Genomic DNA, 14767 nt, shown 5'->3' with positions numbered 1-14767 from the left:
GTTCATTCTACTATTGCTTTCAGATACATCAGAAAGGTTTCTGTTCACCTGACTATCTTTTTATAGACATTCATATTGGAATTGTTCTCAGTGCCAAATTCAAAAAAGTGATGTATGTGTGGGGAACATAGAAGAAAAAAAAAGAAGTGAGGAGTAAGGAAATTTGGTTGTTCAGTTTGTTGAAGAGATAAGTTAATTTTCTAAGGTGTTCTGCACCTACATCTCTTATGCCTGAAGGAATCCAAAGGTCTTCACTCTTTTTAGGGCCAGTGATGCCCTTTGAATGCCTCATTCTCTATTCTGTGGTCATTTTCCTTGTAGTACTTATGACATACATTTTAGATCTGAACATCTGGATTCAGATTCACTTATAATATAATTAGGTGTATCCCCAGCAGGGAGAAGGTTTTTGATGGAAGAAAGCTATTATACCACTTGTTATGGCAATAGCAGCCAGGTTTACTTTACTGTAATGTATATTTATTTTTTTCAGAAGACTGTAGCTCTCATCTGAAGTTGGACTTCGATGGTAATATGTGTCTTAGACTGCTAAATTGTTTTATTATATCTCAGTGAAAACAGTTCTAGGCAAGAGCATTTTAATGGTGATTTTTAAGTGTCTTTGAAGGCAGTGTGTGGACAGTGTGATGTAGGGGAAGAGTCAAATGTTTATTTGAAGATGTGTTTGAATGAATCTTCCTACATAAACTTGCCAGTGTTAAGAAAGAGGGGCTCTGCCCCTTTTAGATCACAAAGGCCTCTCAGTGGGGGATGGTTTTGGTAATGGAAAAAAACAAAAAAGATTCCAGTATGTGGTGGAGGAGGTAAAATAAACAAACACAATGGATGATTGCTTCTCTCCATCAAGGCTTCTTTATCCTTGCAAGCTCAGTCAGTGGTCAGCATGTTGGACACCCCTCCCTGTTTTATCCATCCCTTAACTGTGTTCTTTGACAGCATTGGTTTATACAGCTGGGTCTTTGTGGAGCTGGAGGGGACTGCTGTTGAACAACAGACAGGAAGGTAGACAAAGTACCTATGGAAGGGAGAATGGCAGTCCTCTGAGTTTTTCTGGAGCGAATGATACTAGTTTCAGGGTTTTTCTCCTTTCTACCCCGGTCTCCGACTCCCAAAAGTAGTACTTTTTAAAGTAGACGTCTTTTTTTGTAATGGTGTTCCCATGCTTGCCACTGCAGCCTTTCTAAAGTAAAGTTTGAGACTCCTTATGGTTCTAAAGGTACGTTGTCTGTTTGTAATGGTCTCTCATTTTCCGATTTGTGGATTTTTTTCGACTTTGCATGCCAATGTGCATTTGTTTGTGCAAGGATATACATGTGTTACATGACTAATAGCTGTATTTTTCTTACCTAACAGCTCCAGCAGTATCTAGGGTTATTGTTTGTTAGGCTGGGTAATTATCCACTGGTTACGATTGTTCTTTCCCTTGCAATTTGACAGGTATTCCTTAGAATCAGATAAAGCAAAAAGTGAGCTTTCAGACTTTTGATGTCAGTCCACTTACTTACATGGGGAAGCATGTTAGTATGTGCAAGCAGCAGTTCTGAAGAATGTTAAGTAACGCTGTAAACTGAACATGGATGCTCAGGAATCTGAAAGTTTACAGACATGAAAGGGGCTCGTACAACACTTTCGTGAGCGAAGGGACGTGTGTATGATGGGTGATTGCACCACACATTTGTTAATGTAGATTTTTATTTCTTACGCTTTTGTGAATAAAAACTGGGACAGCAGTACAACTGTCAGGAGACAACTGAAGAAGACTTCACAGAACAATATGCACAGTAAGTGAGGCAGGAGCCCTCACATCATATCATAAACTGCTCCTGTTTTATCCCTCACCCAGTCATCTGTTGGAGTAGAGATGGCATGACTGTAGATAATTTGAAGTAGGAGACAGGAGTGCAAAACTGCCTGAACACTTGAAAAAAGTTTATTTTCTCTTTTGGAATATCAGAGTATCTGAGTAAAATTATTTTTATTTAAACAATTTTTGTTTTACTCTATTTGTATTTCAGAGTAATTTTCAGAGGCAGCAATTTTCACTGGTTTCTGAAAGGCAACATCTGGGCTTCAGAACAATCTCTTTTCAGCTTTGAAAATTCTACCTCAAATTGCTTACACATTATAAATCTTCAAAAATTTTTGTGGCGTTGTTTTTTTAGCATAATGGAAAGGCAATAATGTATTTATTCCCTGTCATTTTATCTTCAAGTTCAGTTTGATTTTTCTTTCTCGGGCTCTCCAGGATTATTTGTTCCTGGGCCAAGAACGCACCTGTCATGTGTAAACCCTCCAAAAAGGGAGGAGCGCACACATGCATGTGAACAAAAAAATAATGAAAATTCTGGGCAGCTGGAATTAACCTGTTGGAAAGAAAATGTTTACATCCATTAGAGACATTGCTCCGCTTAAACGTATTTTTTTTTCATACCCATGCACACACACAGATGCAAAAACCATTTCACCGTGCCTGTAATTCTTGAACGTACATGTGGGTTCTCTCGGGCCCCGATCCTGCTCCCTCTGAAGTTATTTAGAGGCCCAGTATTTCAGCAGTGCAAATTAATGCTATCAGTGGATATGCATATGTAGCTTCCTCAGTTTTACCAGGAAACCTACAGAATATGTATGGATATATGTGCTCATGTGTTTTTTAAGGCCTTTTGCCTTTTTTTTATAAAGTGATGGACATTGTGCAAATGTGGCTGCGAGTGATGGTTGGAGCAAAAGTTTCTATAGTGATGGTAGAATGATACTGTAAGTTCTGCAAACACCAGTGGATATGTTGAAAATTATAAGTGCAAGTATATGTACATATACAGAAACAAACATGCAATATAAGCTCAGATATAGGGAAATTGAGAGTGAAGTGGGGAAAATAAGAGACTAGTTTTTTAAATTTCCTCATTTCTGGTTTGTTTGTGATTACACACAAACTCTGGTGAGGGAATGTTGTTTAAAAACTATTCAAAATTCTATTTGTTGAGTTTTAAATTTAAGTAAAGAAAGATAGGGGAAAGGAGAAGAGGGCTTGAAGCTCAGTAGCTGTTTCTCTGGCACTTGCATTACTGAGCAATGGTGTGATGGAAGAGTGGGAAAAGCTGTGTCATTTTACTGAAATCTTGATCAAAAGAATGACTTCTCGTGCTGAAATCTGGGTGTCTTTTGGAAGAGAATTCTTATTCTGAATGTTGATTCTACTGAAAATAATTTGTCATTTAACAATGCTTGAAGAAAAATTTATGTCAGCTTGATTAGACAAAGACTGCGAATGACCAAGAATAAGCTCCCAAAACTCCAAAAGTTTTGATATTAGCTAACTTTTCAGAATGAGCCTGTGCTTCCTCAGATTTCTTTGTAATAAGTTAGTCATTCATAATTGTCATAATTTTAAAGCTTTTTCAACTCCTTGCCTTCATTTCACTCAATGTCAGTGGAAATTAGGTATGCACGTCTGTGTGTGATGTATGGATTCCTTGTAGCATGCAGCACAGCTCTCCCACTCAGCGTCTGGAGAATGACTGACTTCTCTTCCATAGTTTTCAAGTATTAGTTTGTACAGTGAATTTTTAAGGCCTGAAATCTCTAATTATTTCACTAGATCCTCTTTGTAGTTCAGCAAGCAGAAGAGTGATGATTACCTAATGTCACAGTGATTGAGATAGTGCTTTCAGCAGTAAGCAGTTCCTAAAACTTTACATGAAAATAAAAGCAAAACTCTGCTATTTTTGTGGTGACTTGAGAACAAATTTAAAATAATGGTAAAAAGAATAATAAAAAAGCAAGATGTATGGGGAGCTGGAGAGTGGGGGGAGGTACATTTCTGATAGGTTGGGGGGTGGGGTAAAGGAAGCCAGAGTTAATTTGAGGATGCACTGGAAAATAAATGAGCTTGTGGATTTAATTCAAAATCATCCAAGCAGAGTCTTTTGCATGAAAGAAGCCAGTGATCAGGCTCAGTTTACTTGAAACATCAACAATGACTGCATCCTGCTGTTTCAGAGTTTGTGCTGATAGATGCTCATCGTCTTTGACACTGCACTGACGGTTGTATGTTGCCTGTACCGTAACCACATTTTCACTACGTGCCTCTTCTGGTTTTAAGAAGTTCTCACAAAATCCAGGTTTAGAAGTCTGATTTCTTGGAAACATAATTTTCAGCAAGTAAAATCTCATCTTGTGGTTCCTGGTTTATAAACATACTATTAGATTTTTGGCTCTTTTAGTTGACCTACAGGCTAGCGAAGAACAAAAGGCGGATGGTTGACATGTACCAAACAAAAACAGCATACAGGTTCTCATGCTAAAACTGATTTTGAATGTGTGTCTCTGGGTCAATTGCTAAATGCTCCTGCCTAGCAGACACTAATTACTGTACAAAACAGGGACAATAATGCAAAGTCCTGTGTGAGATCTACAAAAGAATTGGGCAATATTCTTTGCAGTAATAGAATATAGTATCTTGATAGGGAGTTCCTTCATTACCTTACAAATTCAGTTTTTGTTGAAGGTTAGTTTGTTTCAGGCTGCCATATTTTACTAAACAGCTTGGTCATGCACAATTTTTTCCCAGTTCCCTGCTTCAAAAAGTCAGTGAAAAACTTTGTGTAAATGCACATTTGAAACTTTTGATGTGAACTTTTTTTCACTACAGATTTTTACTAGACTTGATTTTACAGTGGTTTTTCATGCATAAATTCCTTGCAAATGCAAGCAAATGGAGATAAAATTTTAGTTGAGAGAATAAAGTTTGTAGAATGTGGGTTTTTTTGGTTTTCATTTTTGTAATTAAAAAAGGGTGTTGTTAACATTCTCTTGAAAGACACTTTTAACAACGATATTGTTTGAGAGTTTCAAAACTTGTCAAAATGAAACCATTTACCACTGGAATTTTGAGCAGTACCTTTTCTCAAAAAGCAGTTTCCACAGTATGTGGAATATCAGGTTTATCATCCAAGCTGCTGATACTATACTATACTTTAAAATGCGAACTTTAAAAATAGGTTTGGGATAGAGTATTCCCTGCCTGTTTTATATTCAGAACCTTCTAAACTGTAGGACTGTCAAAAACTGTTCAAGTTACCCCATACAGGGAGGTCTGGAAAGCAAAAAGGGATAAAGTGAGCTGGATGAAATGGAAATTATTGGATGGCCTTAACAATAGGATTACTTATGGCAGCTATAATAATAGACAACTGCTCCACAGAACTATTACACAGGTTATGCCATAGAGATCTGGGTTTGTATTAGCAAAAGTGTCTCATTCACCAAAACCCTTTTTGAATAACGCAACTTATTTGTGGCATATGTGCATTTTAAAAGATGGCTGATTGATATGATCTTAGAAAGTAATAATTAACAGATTATTCCATCTCAGTGTGAGTGACAAATGAGAGCACGTTTCATGCACGTTTTTATTGATTAGCAGATTAGAGAGTTTTGCTTCTTTTTTTATTTTTTTCCTCTTTTTTTTTTTTAATTGTAAAATTACTTCAGTGAAGAATTCCAAACCAGACTGTAAATGACTCAAAGATATTGCCAAGCGAAGTCTGTTTTTAGTGGTATGTGTAGAAACAAGTCGGGCTTGCAGTTCCCAGTGGGACAGAGTGTGGGAGTCTGCCACCCTTACTCATGTTGAGTAATACCTTATTACACAAGTAATCCTGTCAAAATGAACAGAGTTGTCTTTTAAAAGGTACTAGTTATTCAGTGTGCATAAATAATGAATTAATTTGGGGCCAAAATGGAATGGAGACAGTCATGAGTGTTAACTGGCACCTCTTGCTTGGGCTGTGTGTAAGGAGAGATCATAGCTTCAATAAACCTGGGAATATGAACTGTTTTATTAAATGTGATCAGAGATGAGGCAGATGCATTGCTGACATTTTGGATAAGCTTGTGTTTATGCATCTCTACATGTGTGTGTGTATGCTTATACATCAGTTGTATGTAGCATTGCTGCTGTCTGTAATCATAATTATTTCCTGTGGAAAAGCAGTCTGCAGATTTCCAGCATGTACCATAATTAGAGGGAAATATCCCTGCAGATCAGAAGGAGAGTCAGATTGAATTCCACTGAAGTTCCTGGGACTAGTTTAGCGTGTAGCGTTTGGTTTGGACTTGGGCTGTGTTAAAGAGCCCTCCCCACTGCTGCTGATCTGCTCCTCTCGTCCTCATGCATCTCTTCAGAAGGCAGCTCTGTGCCCATCTCCAGTGTACGGGGCCAACTGATTTAAACTCTGCCCATGAGAAAGACTTAGTTTATGGCTGCCAGAGAAACTCAAGAGGTGAATATTTTCATGCCGATTCAGAAACTGGCTATGCGACTCCAGTCAGGCGCTGTCACGCCTGGTTATGGTGAGAAAACAACAATGCCTCTCTTGATAAGGGAAAGAAAGAAAGTCTTGCACAGTCAAAATTTTGACATAACAATTTAAATCATCTCTCTGCATCCTGTGGACTTGGAGCTGTCAAAAAGGCAAAGCCTGTGTTTGAATGGAAAAGCTTTTTATTTCTTTAAAAAGTGTTCCAACTATAATTATCCATAACTATGCAGGCCTGTTTTAATGCTGTTTTATAATTACAGGTCTTAAAGCTAGATTATACAAAGTCATTTATAAATAGTCGGAACAGAGGGACTTTGGGAGTTTTTAACCTGTGGATTGCTGTGGGTTGTGGCAGCTGACGAGATTTTGCCTGTGTATATATGGGGTGAGCTGTGTAATGATTGATGAATCCCTTAATTAACTCCCAACAAGTTAAGATTTATGGCCTCATATCTTCTTCTCCTGACACATCTGTGTTTGTCACTTTTGAAGACAGTGATAAGCCACTTCTCCAAAAGCTTTTGTGGGTATCTGAAATGTTTCTGAGGTGTTTTGCCTAATGTAACAAGATTAGAGTTTTATGACATAAAATTTATGAAATTTTATGGCATGAACAATCGCATTGGGAGGGATGCTGGTTGTGTGCTAGAGGGCACTATCTGCTTGAATACTGGATACCACTTTAGATTTATTTTGGGTATACAATCATGTATGAAATGAACCGAAACCAATGAACAAATGGAAATGTAGTGGAGGACACTTAAATGAGTTTCTGTTAAAAATAATAACAATAAAAAAAAAATAGAGCTGTGGAAAGACGCTGAATTCAAGGAAAAAAAACCAACCAAGCAAAACAGTCTTATTTAGTAGCCTGAAATTATTTGGATGGAACCAATACTTGTAGATGGCATGAGGAAACAATTCATGTGAAGGTAGTGTAGTTGTTATTCTCTCCAGTGGGAAACTCCAGCCATGCTGAAGTCAGTCCAAAAAGACTGAGATCAATAGACACTGGGTATCAGTTTAAGCCTACAAAGAGTCTGTTATAAATTGAAGGAGAGTAAAGAAATACGTGGAGAAACTATTGTAACATGAATCACATAAAATATTTGTTAGATAAGAGTGAGTTAGAAGAGTGAGATTTTCCTTCCCTGAAAAAAAAAAAAAAAAAAACAAACCAAAACATTTTTGCTACCAGGAAAAGCATTTATTTAAAGAAAATTTAACAAAAGGCTTGGTTTTTTACTGCAATTTCTGCATGTTAAGAAGCCTCTGTGAAAACAGAAATAAGAGTCTCTTTACAGGAAACAGTGTCGTATCTGAATTCATGGCCAGAACTAAATCTTCAGTTCCATCCTAACCGCTGATGAAAATCAAGTGTGGGGATACATTTCACAATTCCAGTGTTTCTGTACAGTGGGCTGGGTACCGCCTGTGTCCCACTGCGTCAGAACTTTGCAGATTGAGGTTGTCTATAAAATGACTCCTTAGCTATTTTTATTCAGTAAAAAAAGGTTAATGACAGTTCTAAGTGCAACTCTTCTTGCAAGTCTTAAGTTGCAGCAGATTTCATCTGCAGCGACACCCTTTTACATTCACACTCTGATCCACTGTATTGCTACTTTTCTGAGTTATATCTTGGGGTTTTGTTGGGTTTTTTTTTAATCATATCCATAAGTTCATGTTTGAGGAAACTGTTGTTTCCTCTTCCATTGTAAATCTTCTTTCAGAGTGGTGTAGTTGAAAACCGTTCTGAGTTTAAACTAGTTTGGGGAACAGATCTTGAAGTCATGTAAGTTGTAAACTGTTGTGTTATCACTGAGGGTAAATCCAGGATATCTGCAGTCCTTTGTTAAGATGAGGTAATACCAGTACTTCATTAGACAGATCTGTGTAAAAGAGCTCAGTTTCAGATAATCTGGTTACTCAGAATTTATCTGTTTCCCTTTCCTTATTGTTTAGAATGGGAACTCGCATCTTAGATACGAAATTAGTGAAGGCCCTGTATTAGCTCAGTAGGATAATAAAGATAAAAGAAAAAAACAGAATTCAAGGATACATGGTGTGGGAGCATTTCAGATTCAGAAAATGGACCAAAAAACCTGTTGAAATAATTAAAGACCATCTGTGAACAAATTTCCCTTGTATCATGTTTTCTACTTGTGAACCTATCGGAGATTTGATCCTTTGCTGCTATGGTCTTTGATAGTTACTGTCCTTTTGGAAGACATTTCCAGAAGTAGATACGGATTTATAATTTATTTATTTAAATCTTCCAGTCTCTTGTGCAAATTTCACAGTTATTCATAGGCAGGAAGAAATTCCTGTGAAACTCTGAGGTTTGTCTAACTCATGTTGACTATGAATAGAGTGCATCCATTTCTTTGAGTGTCCCGGTCACTTGGAAGACTAATGCAGATTAGAACCTCAATTTTGCTGCCTTAGCTGTTTTAACAAGTTGTTAGCCTCCCAGGAACGTTATAGCACGTGGCTTTTAATTTAAACTGCATCTTCTAGAAGCAAAGGAAAAAGTTTCTTCTCTCTCTTAGTATAACTTTAGTTTGACCTACAAACCAACCTATAGGTTTTTGGTTTAGATCTGAAGCATGATAATCTATGTTTTTCTGAGTGCATGGAGGTGGACATCTCTATTGCCTTCCTTGCCTGTGTTTATAAATTCCCTGCAGAAAATGATTTCATCCCTGTTGGGTACAGTGACAAGCTGAAGATGATGATCTGCAGCTTTCTAGCTGAACCGCAGTAGATAGAACTGTGTATTTACTTATAAAGTTAACAGAAGAGCTTTATTTCTGTGTGATAGTCAAACTCTCCTTGTGAAGCAACGTGGCAGAATCTGGGTTAACATCAATAGGAGTTTTTAACACAGTTTGAGTATACAGTGTATAACCCAAATCATCCATACAAAGCAAGGCATCCTCTCTCTATAATTTATTGCCAGAGTGAATTGCAGTGGAGGCTTTTGTAGATGGTTTGCAATATTTTCAGTCATCTTATTGAATATAAATGTTCTAAAGTATAGAACATTACTGTGGAATAATTGAGTAATGATTTTGTGTCTCTGCCCTTTTGTTTGCCAAAATTGAGACAACTGCTTAGTGCTGATTTTCAGAAAGAGAGATTTTGTAAAAACCCTGGCTTCTATTAAGGCAGTGTTGAAATGAGCAACCAAAAAACTTAAAATCAATAGAAAATATGTATCTCGGTGAGGTACAATCCAGAATATGAATAATTCACATTAACTTCAGAAGGGAGTTGTATGGTTTCTGCAGAAGAAGAGCTTGAGATCTGTCACGTCAAACATAGCTGTAAAATGCTGAATTCAGTGGGCTAGTAAAAAACTGATCTCTGTCTTTATGCATATGCTTTGCTGCAGACACGTAGGTGGGAAAGCCTAGAAGACAGAATTCAGGTAGGATGTATGAAGTGTTAGTCTGTTGGACTAAGTCAAACATTAATAGAAAATACAGATTGCTTCTCTAAGCACAGGCAATAGGTGGTGTTCAGAACAGGCAGTGTGCAGCTGAGTATAGGTTCTGGTAGGGATTTTTTTGTCTGAGTTTTTGGTGGTGGTGGAGGGTTTTTTTGTTTTGTGGTTGGTTTTTTTTTTTTTTTAATATAATCTAACTTGGCTTGGGAGGCAAAGCTCAAAATGAGATCATTAGAAACAAAATAAGTCCTAACAAAGGGCTGTTTAAAGTCGCTGTTTGTTTTCAGACCCAGTTGACTGCTGCTAAGAACCATTCCGTGCTCAATATGCCAAATCGTATGGACATGCTCCACCTCACAGCAGCCCCACGCATGGTTCAAGAGGCTGCTGGGCTTTTGAAATGCAGTCCTTTAACTGTGAGGTGGAAAATCAAAACGGGGTAATTAGAATCATAAATACGAGATTTTTGAGGAGGAGCATTATTCCTTCAGCCCGTTTTTCCAACTTTTCCGTACAATAGTCTTCAGTTTTCTGGTTCGTAACTTCTTTTTTTTTTTTCTAGGAAGCGTTTCTCTAGCTTGCTTTCTTTTCTTCTTTTAACTGTGGCTGTAGGATTTCTTATTTCTCATTCCACTCTTTCTTACAGATGCCCCTGCTTAGCACAGGGGTGCATTATGCCATCCATGCACATACCCTGATTTTCATGAACAGTGTTGCTGTAATCAATTCCAAAAGTCATCTGCATTTTAGTACTTCACTGCACCCCTCTATTTTGAAGACCAAACTGGAAGAATTCTGGGTTCAAACTGTCCTGTGAGATTTTCAGTAGTGCTTGATTTAGATGAAACCTAGATTTTCCAATAAAACTGCTTTCAGTCTTTCTAAAAGTTGAAGATATACACGTTGTTGTAAGAACGGTATTATCGGACAGTCTAAAAAAATTCAGAATATGGGCCTGAATTTTAAGTCAAGGTTTGTGTGTGATTTTTATAGTGTGTGCTCTGTGTATCTTCCTCGTGTATCCTTTTTTATATATAAATGTAAATTACATTTACACTTATTTAAGACATAGGTAAGAAGATTTGATAGAAAATCTTCATTCAGTTAGTATACCCCTGAATTTGTGTTCTCAAAAAGCTTAGATTATTAATGCTCAAATGTTTAATTGCTTAACTATACCAGATCTGCAAACCTGGAAAGATTCTTACAACATGACTGTAACACTCTGTTGTTCACATGGGTGAAGTTTTATAAACACAGACAGTTTGGCTTGCTAGCAAGTTGCTTTATTGTATTGTATTTTATTTTGCTTTATTTTTTTATCAGTTATGGTTGATAATGACATGCAGATGATTATTCCTTAAAAGCTAAGTTGACAATAGCTTGTATCGGGAGACATTCTATCTTCTTACAGTCTCTTGCAAATGCAAAACCAGATGGGTATTTTTTTAAAGGAATTGCATTTCATTATGCAGTCTTAGGTGAATTTTCATGTTTAAGAAGCCAGAATACAAGAGAGTGCTATATTAGTGTATTATTCTCACAACAAACAAGCCACTGTTCTGTTGCTACCTGCTTGGCCATTGTTCCCAATTGTGTATGCTTTGCAGTGGTATTTGGATGGTTTCCTGCTCTCTGCCAGCACAAAAAAGGCATTTCTGTTACAATGGCCCCTAACCACACAATGACGGCATTAAGGATTTATTTGGAGGTTTCATTATTTTCTCCTCTTTTGTTCCTTCCAGGATGTCTTCCAAGCGACCAGCCTCTCCGTATGGGGAAGCAGATGGAGAGGTAGCCATGGTGACAAGCAGACAGAAAGTGGGAGAAGAGGAGAGTGACGGGCTCCCAGCCTTTCACCTTCCCTTGCATGTGAGTTTTCCCAACAAGCCTCACTCTGAGGAATTTCAGCCAGTTTCTCTGCTGACGCAAGAGAACTGTGGCCATAGGACTCCCACTTCTCAGCACAACACAATGGTAGGTTTGCTAATGGTCTATTGTGCTTACATCCATTCTTTGAATTCTGCCTCTGCAGTAGTTTGGCATCCAGATCTGTACTTTACGGAGTATACAATGCACAGTTACACATACAGAACACGCTACAATACTGTGAAAGCCTTGACCTGGCTGGGCTGCCTTTACCCTCCACTATGAATGCTAAATCACTTGCAGTGCAGACTTCTCCTCACCTTTGCCTGATGGCATTTAGGGCGCTAAAATTTGTTAGCTACAGCGATGTGAACTTGAAGCGTATGTGTTCAGCAAACAGTAAACGGTTTTGGAACACTCGTAAGTGAGAGTCACGTTTGGCGTGGTGTCTGAAATATCACCCCAATGCCAAGTTTATGCAGTAGTAAAGCACGGGAGTCTGTATAAAGGGTAAAAAAAAAAAACAAAACAACTTTGAATTTTGATGGTTTTAAAAATTCACATCTGTTGTGTAATTCACACGCCACAGATACATACAAGAAAATTTGCTGTACTTACGGAATTAAGTCAGCATACTACTTTTGCACTTAAGAATTTCCGCCTTTTTGTGCACTCTACAAATGACACTGAGCACTTAATTCCTTACATTTAGCAGCTCACTGGAAGTCCAGAACTGGCCGTATCTAAAAGGAGACAAAAAGAACAAAAAGCCGTGCCGTGTTCCTCACTAGTATCGTAGTGTCACTTTTGTAAGGTGGGCCCTTCAGGGGGAGTCCTGTGATACATTTTTAGAAAGGTTGAAAGGTGCAGGGGAAGGCACTGAAACCCCAGGGCTGAGGCACCTCCACAAAGCTGCCTACTGTGAACACACTTGCACAGCTCTTGCCTGTTTACAGATTGACTGTAACTTTTCTCTTAGTCCTCCACTTTGACAAGGGCACTGACAATTTCACTTTAAGTGAAGATAATGAATGGACCTGCATATTTGAAGGCTTTTAAAAAGGCATTGCAAAATAGGTGATAGTGTATTCTCATAAAAGCCTGCAACAGCTCCATAGTGGTATTTAAGCCCTTACAGCTCATTATGCATATGTAATAAGCCCTAAGTAAAAAGCCTTAGGGATTATTATTTCTCATAGGACCAAGTCACTGGATATTCACTGAAGCTGCTCTCCTAGACAAAATAACTCGCTGATCCTGATCCATTTTTCTTCCTTTTTTGGGCTAATGCTTAAGTTCAAACAGTGGTTTGGAATATTTAATTTTACTTTGTGTTATTGCAACTTTACATGAAGAAAGAACAGCATTGGAGAAATTACTCATGGGCAGACATGTCATTATCTTTTTTAAGCTTGTTTACTTCTCATCCTTTATCTTATGTTTTATGGAGATGGAATTCATTAATATACAGTTCCAGCCAATGGGATGTTAGGGTATGTGACTGGTCTATGAGCTTTGCAGTATTTTGGCCTATTTTAAGAGAGTGCATTGAAGATAAGAAGTAGTTTCTGACAACATTTAAGTAATAGATAAAATTGTGATGGCACCAGTAGTGTAGAATCAGACCCTAATGAAATAAAAACTTACTATTTTCTAAGGAGCCCAGCAGAAGTATTTTAACTACACCTCACTGAAACACTTAGCTGCACTTTAATCGATTTTAACTAACTTTTTTATTCATTTATAGTTTTTAAGACCAAGAAGTTTAGCTGAGCATCTAGTGTGACTTCCTGCTATGAAGGCTGTATTTAATGTGATGTCAAAACAGTGTGTTCTGACTCTTTGTAATACAAGATACTGAATCATTGTGTGTTTTAGACAGTTTTGCAGTAGCAGCGACATACTGTAGGCTTATCTGAGGCAGTTTTTGGGGTTTATAAGGGACTACTTTTGTCTTCATAAATATTTAAGTAAATTGCCAGTTTGTATGAATGTGACGTTTTGGCAATATCTCTCTCTTAGTGAGGAGTGTCTTGTAAAAATCATCACCCAGGTAGATCAGAAAGGATGTAACCCATGTGTCTCCAGAAAGAAGGAAGCGATCAGTGTAAATAGGATATACATAAAATATACATAATCACACCGTCTGCTGTTGTGGTATGTAGTTATAAGAAGGAAGTAACTGAATAACCTCTGGATGGCTTCAATTTTTGTGATTAGCAGTTATGAAAATCATTCCCAAAGGGTATTCACTTCGTTAGCATTGCAGAGGTCATTTTTATACTGTTCGAATTGACATTCTGTGTGTTTTATAGTCTCTGGGCAGCAAATCCAGGTGTATGCACATGTGCACACACCACCACAGAGTGCAGTCCAATACAGTTTTATTGATAAAGCTCCAGCAGCGTCCTTCACACTTCTTAACAGCTTGTCAGCTGCACTGCTGCACCTTCTGACTGAGCCAGCAAGTGACTATGGAGTTCTCATTTTGCAGCCACATGCTGTCTTTGGCAGTGTCCACCTTTACAGATCTCTCCAGTGTCACGTGAGAAGGTTTCAGAGGTACAGGCAGTCTGAAATCATGTAGTGCATCACTCTGCTGCACCTGTCTAAACCTTACTGCTTTGTGCGCGACTGTCAGCTAAGACTCTTCTCCAAAGGGATTCTTAGATAGCCATGGTATAGATCCAGAGAGGTCTTGCTCTGTTAGCTACATGTGCAACACCCATTTGGTTTAGGGAACAACCTCAGCAGAAGAAAGCCACGGCCAAGGGATTTGGGAAGGTTATGGAATTACAAAGCTTTGTCGTGTCTTTATTCCTCTTGTCACCAAAGCCATCCCTGCCGCCTCATATGCTGACTCTCAGCAATGGGTCATGAAGGGACAGCTGGGAAAAGAATTTCAACCTTGAGAATCAATTACTTGGCCTCACTTTTCTAGGTGCTAATTGATCCTCTGTTTCATAGGTTACTTCCAGCTGTGCTTCCTTTTACAAGTCCTGCCAGCCTGGAACATCCCAGGATCCTTAAGGTACAGGGCTGATTGCACCACAGTTACAACCGAATGGTTTACCCAACTAAGACTTTGGAAAATTGACCCTGT

The 14767-nt window shown here is 38.1% G+C and overlaps 1 protein-coding gene across 15 annotated transcripts in view; it reads left to right on the top strand.

Moving 5' to 3' along the window:
- The window catches only part of SOX5 (SRY-box 5), a 641654-nt gene that overhangs the window by 372995 nt on the left and 253892 nt on the right, over positions 1–14767 (top strand). For 13 of the 15 annotated variants that reach the window (XM_017804823.1, XM_017804827.1, XM_017804821.1 and 10 more), the window contains one exon: positions 11541–11772. In XM_017804823.1, coding sequence (XP_017660312.1) covers positions 11542–11772 — 231 coding nt within the window. In that variant the 5' untranslated portion in view covers position 11541. The remainder of the gene's footprint in view (positions 1–11540; positions 11773–14767) is intronic. The other 2 variants (XM_017804831.1, XM_017804830.1) reach the window with 1 other exon arrangement.

The sequence above is a fragment of the Lepidothrix coronata genome, unplaced genomic scaffold, assembly GCF_001604755.1.
Source record: "Lepidothrix coronata isolate B3197 unplaced genomic scaffold, Lepidothrix_coronata-1.0 Scaffold10, whole genome shotgun sequence".
Lineage (NCBI taxonomy): Eukaryota > Metazoa > Chordata > Aves > Passeriformes > Pipridae > Lepidothrix > Lepidothrix coronata.
This window is presented reverse-complemented; position numbering and strand designations above follow the sequence as displayed.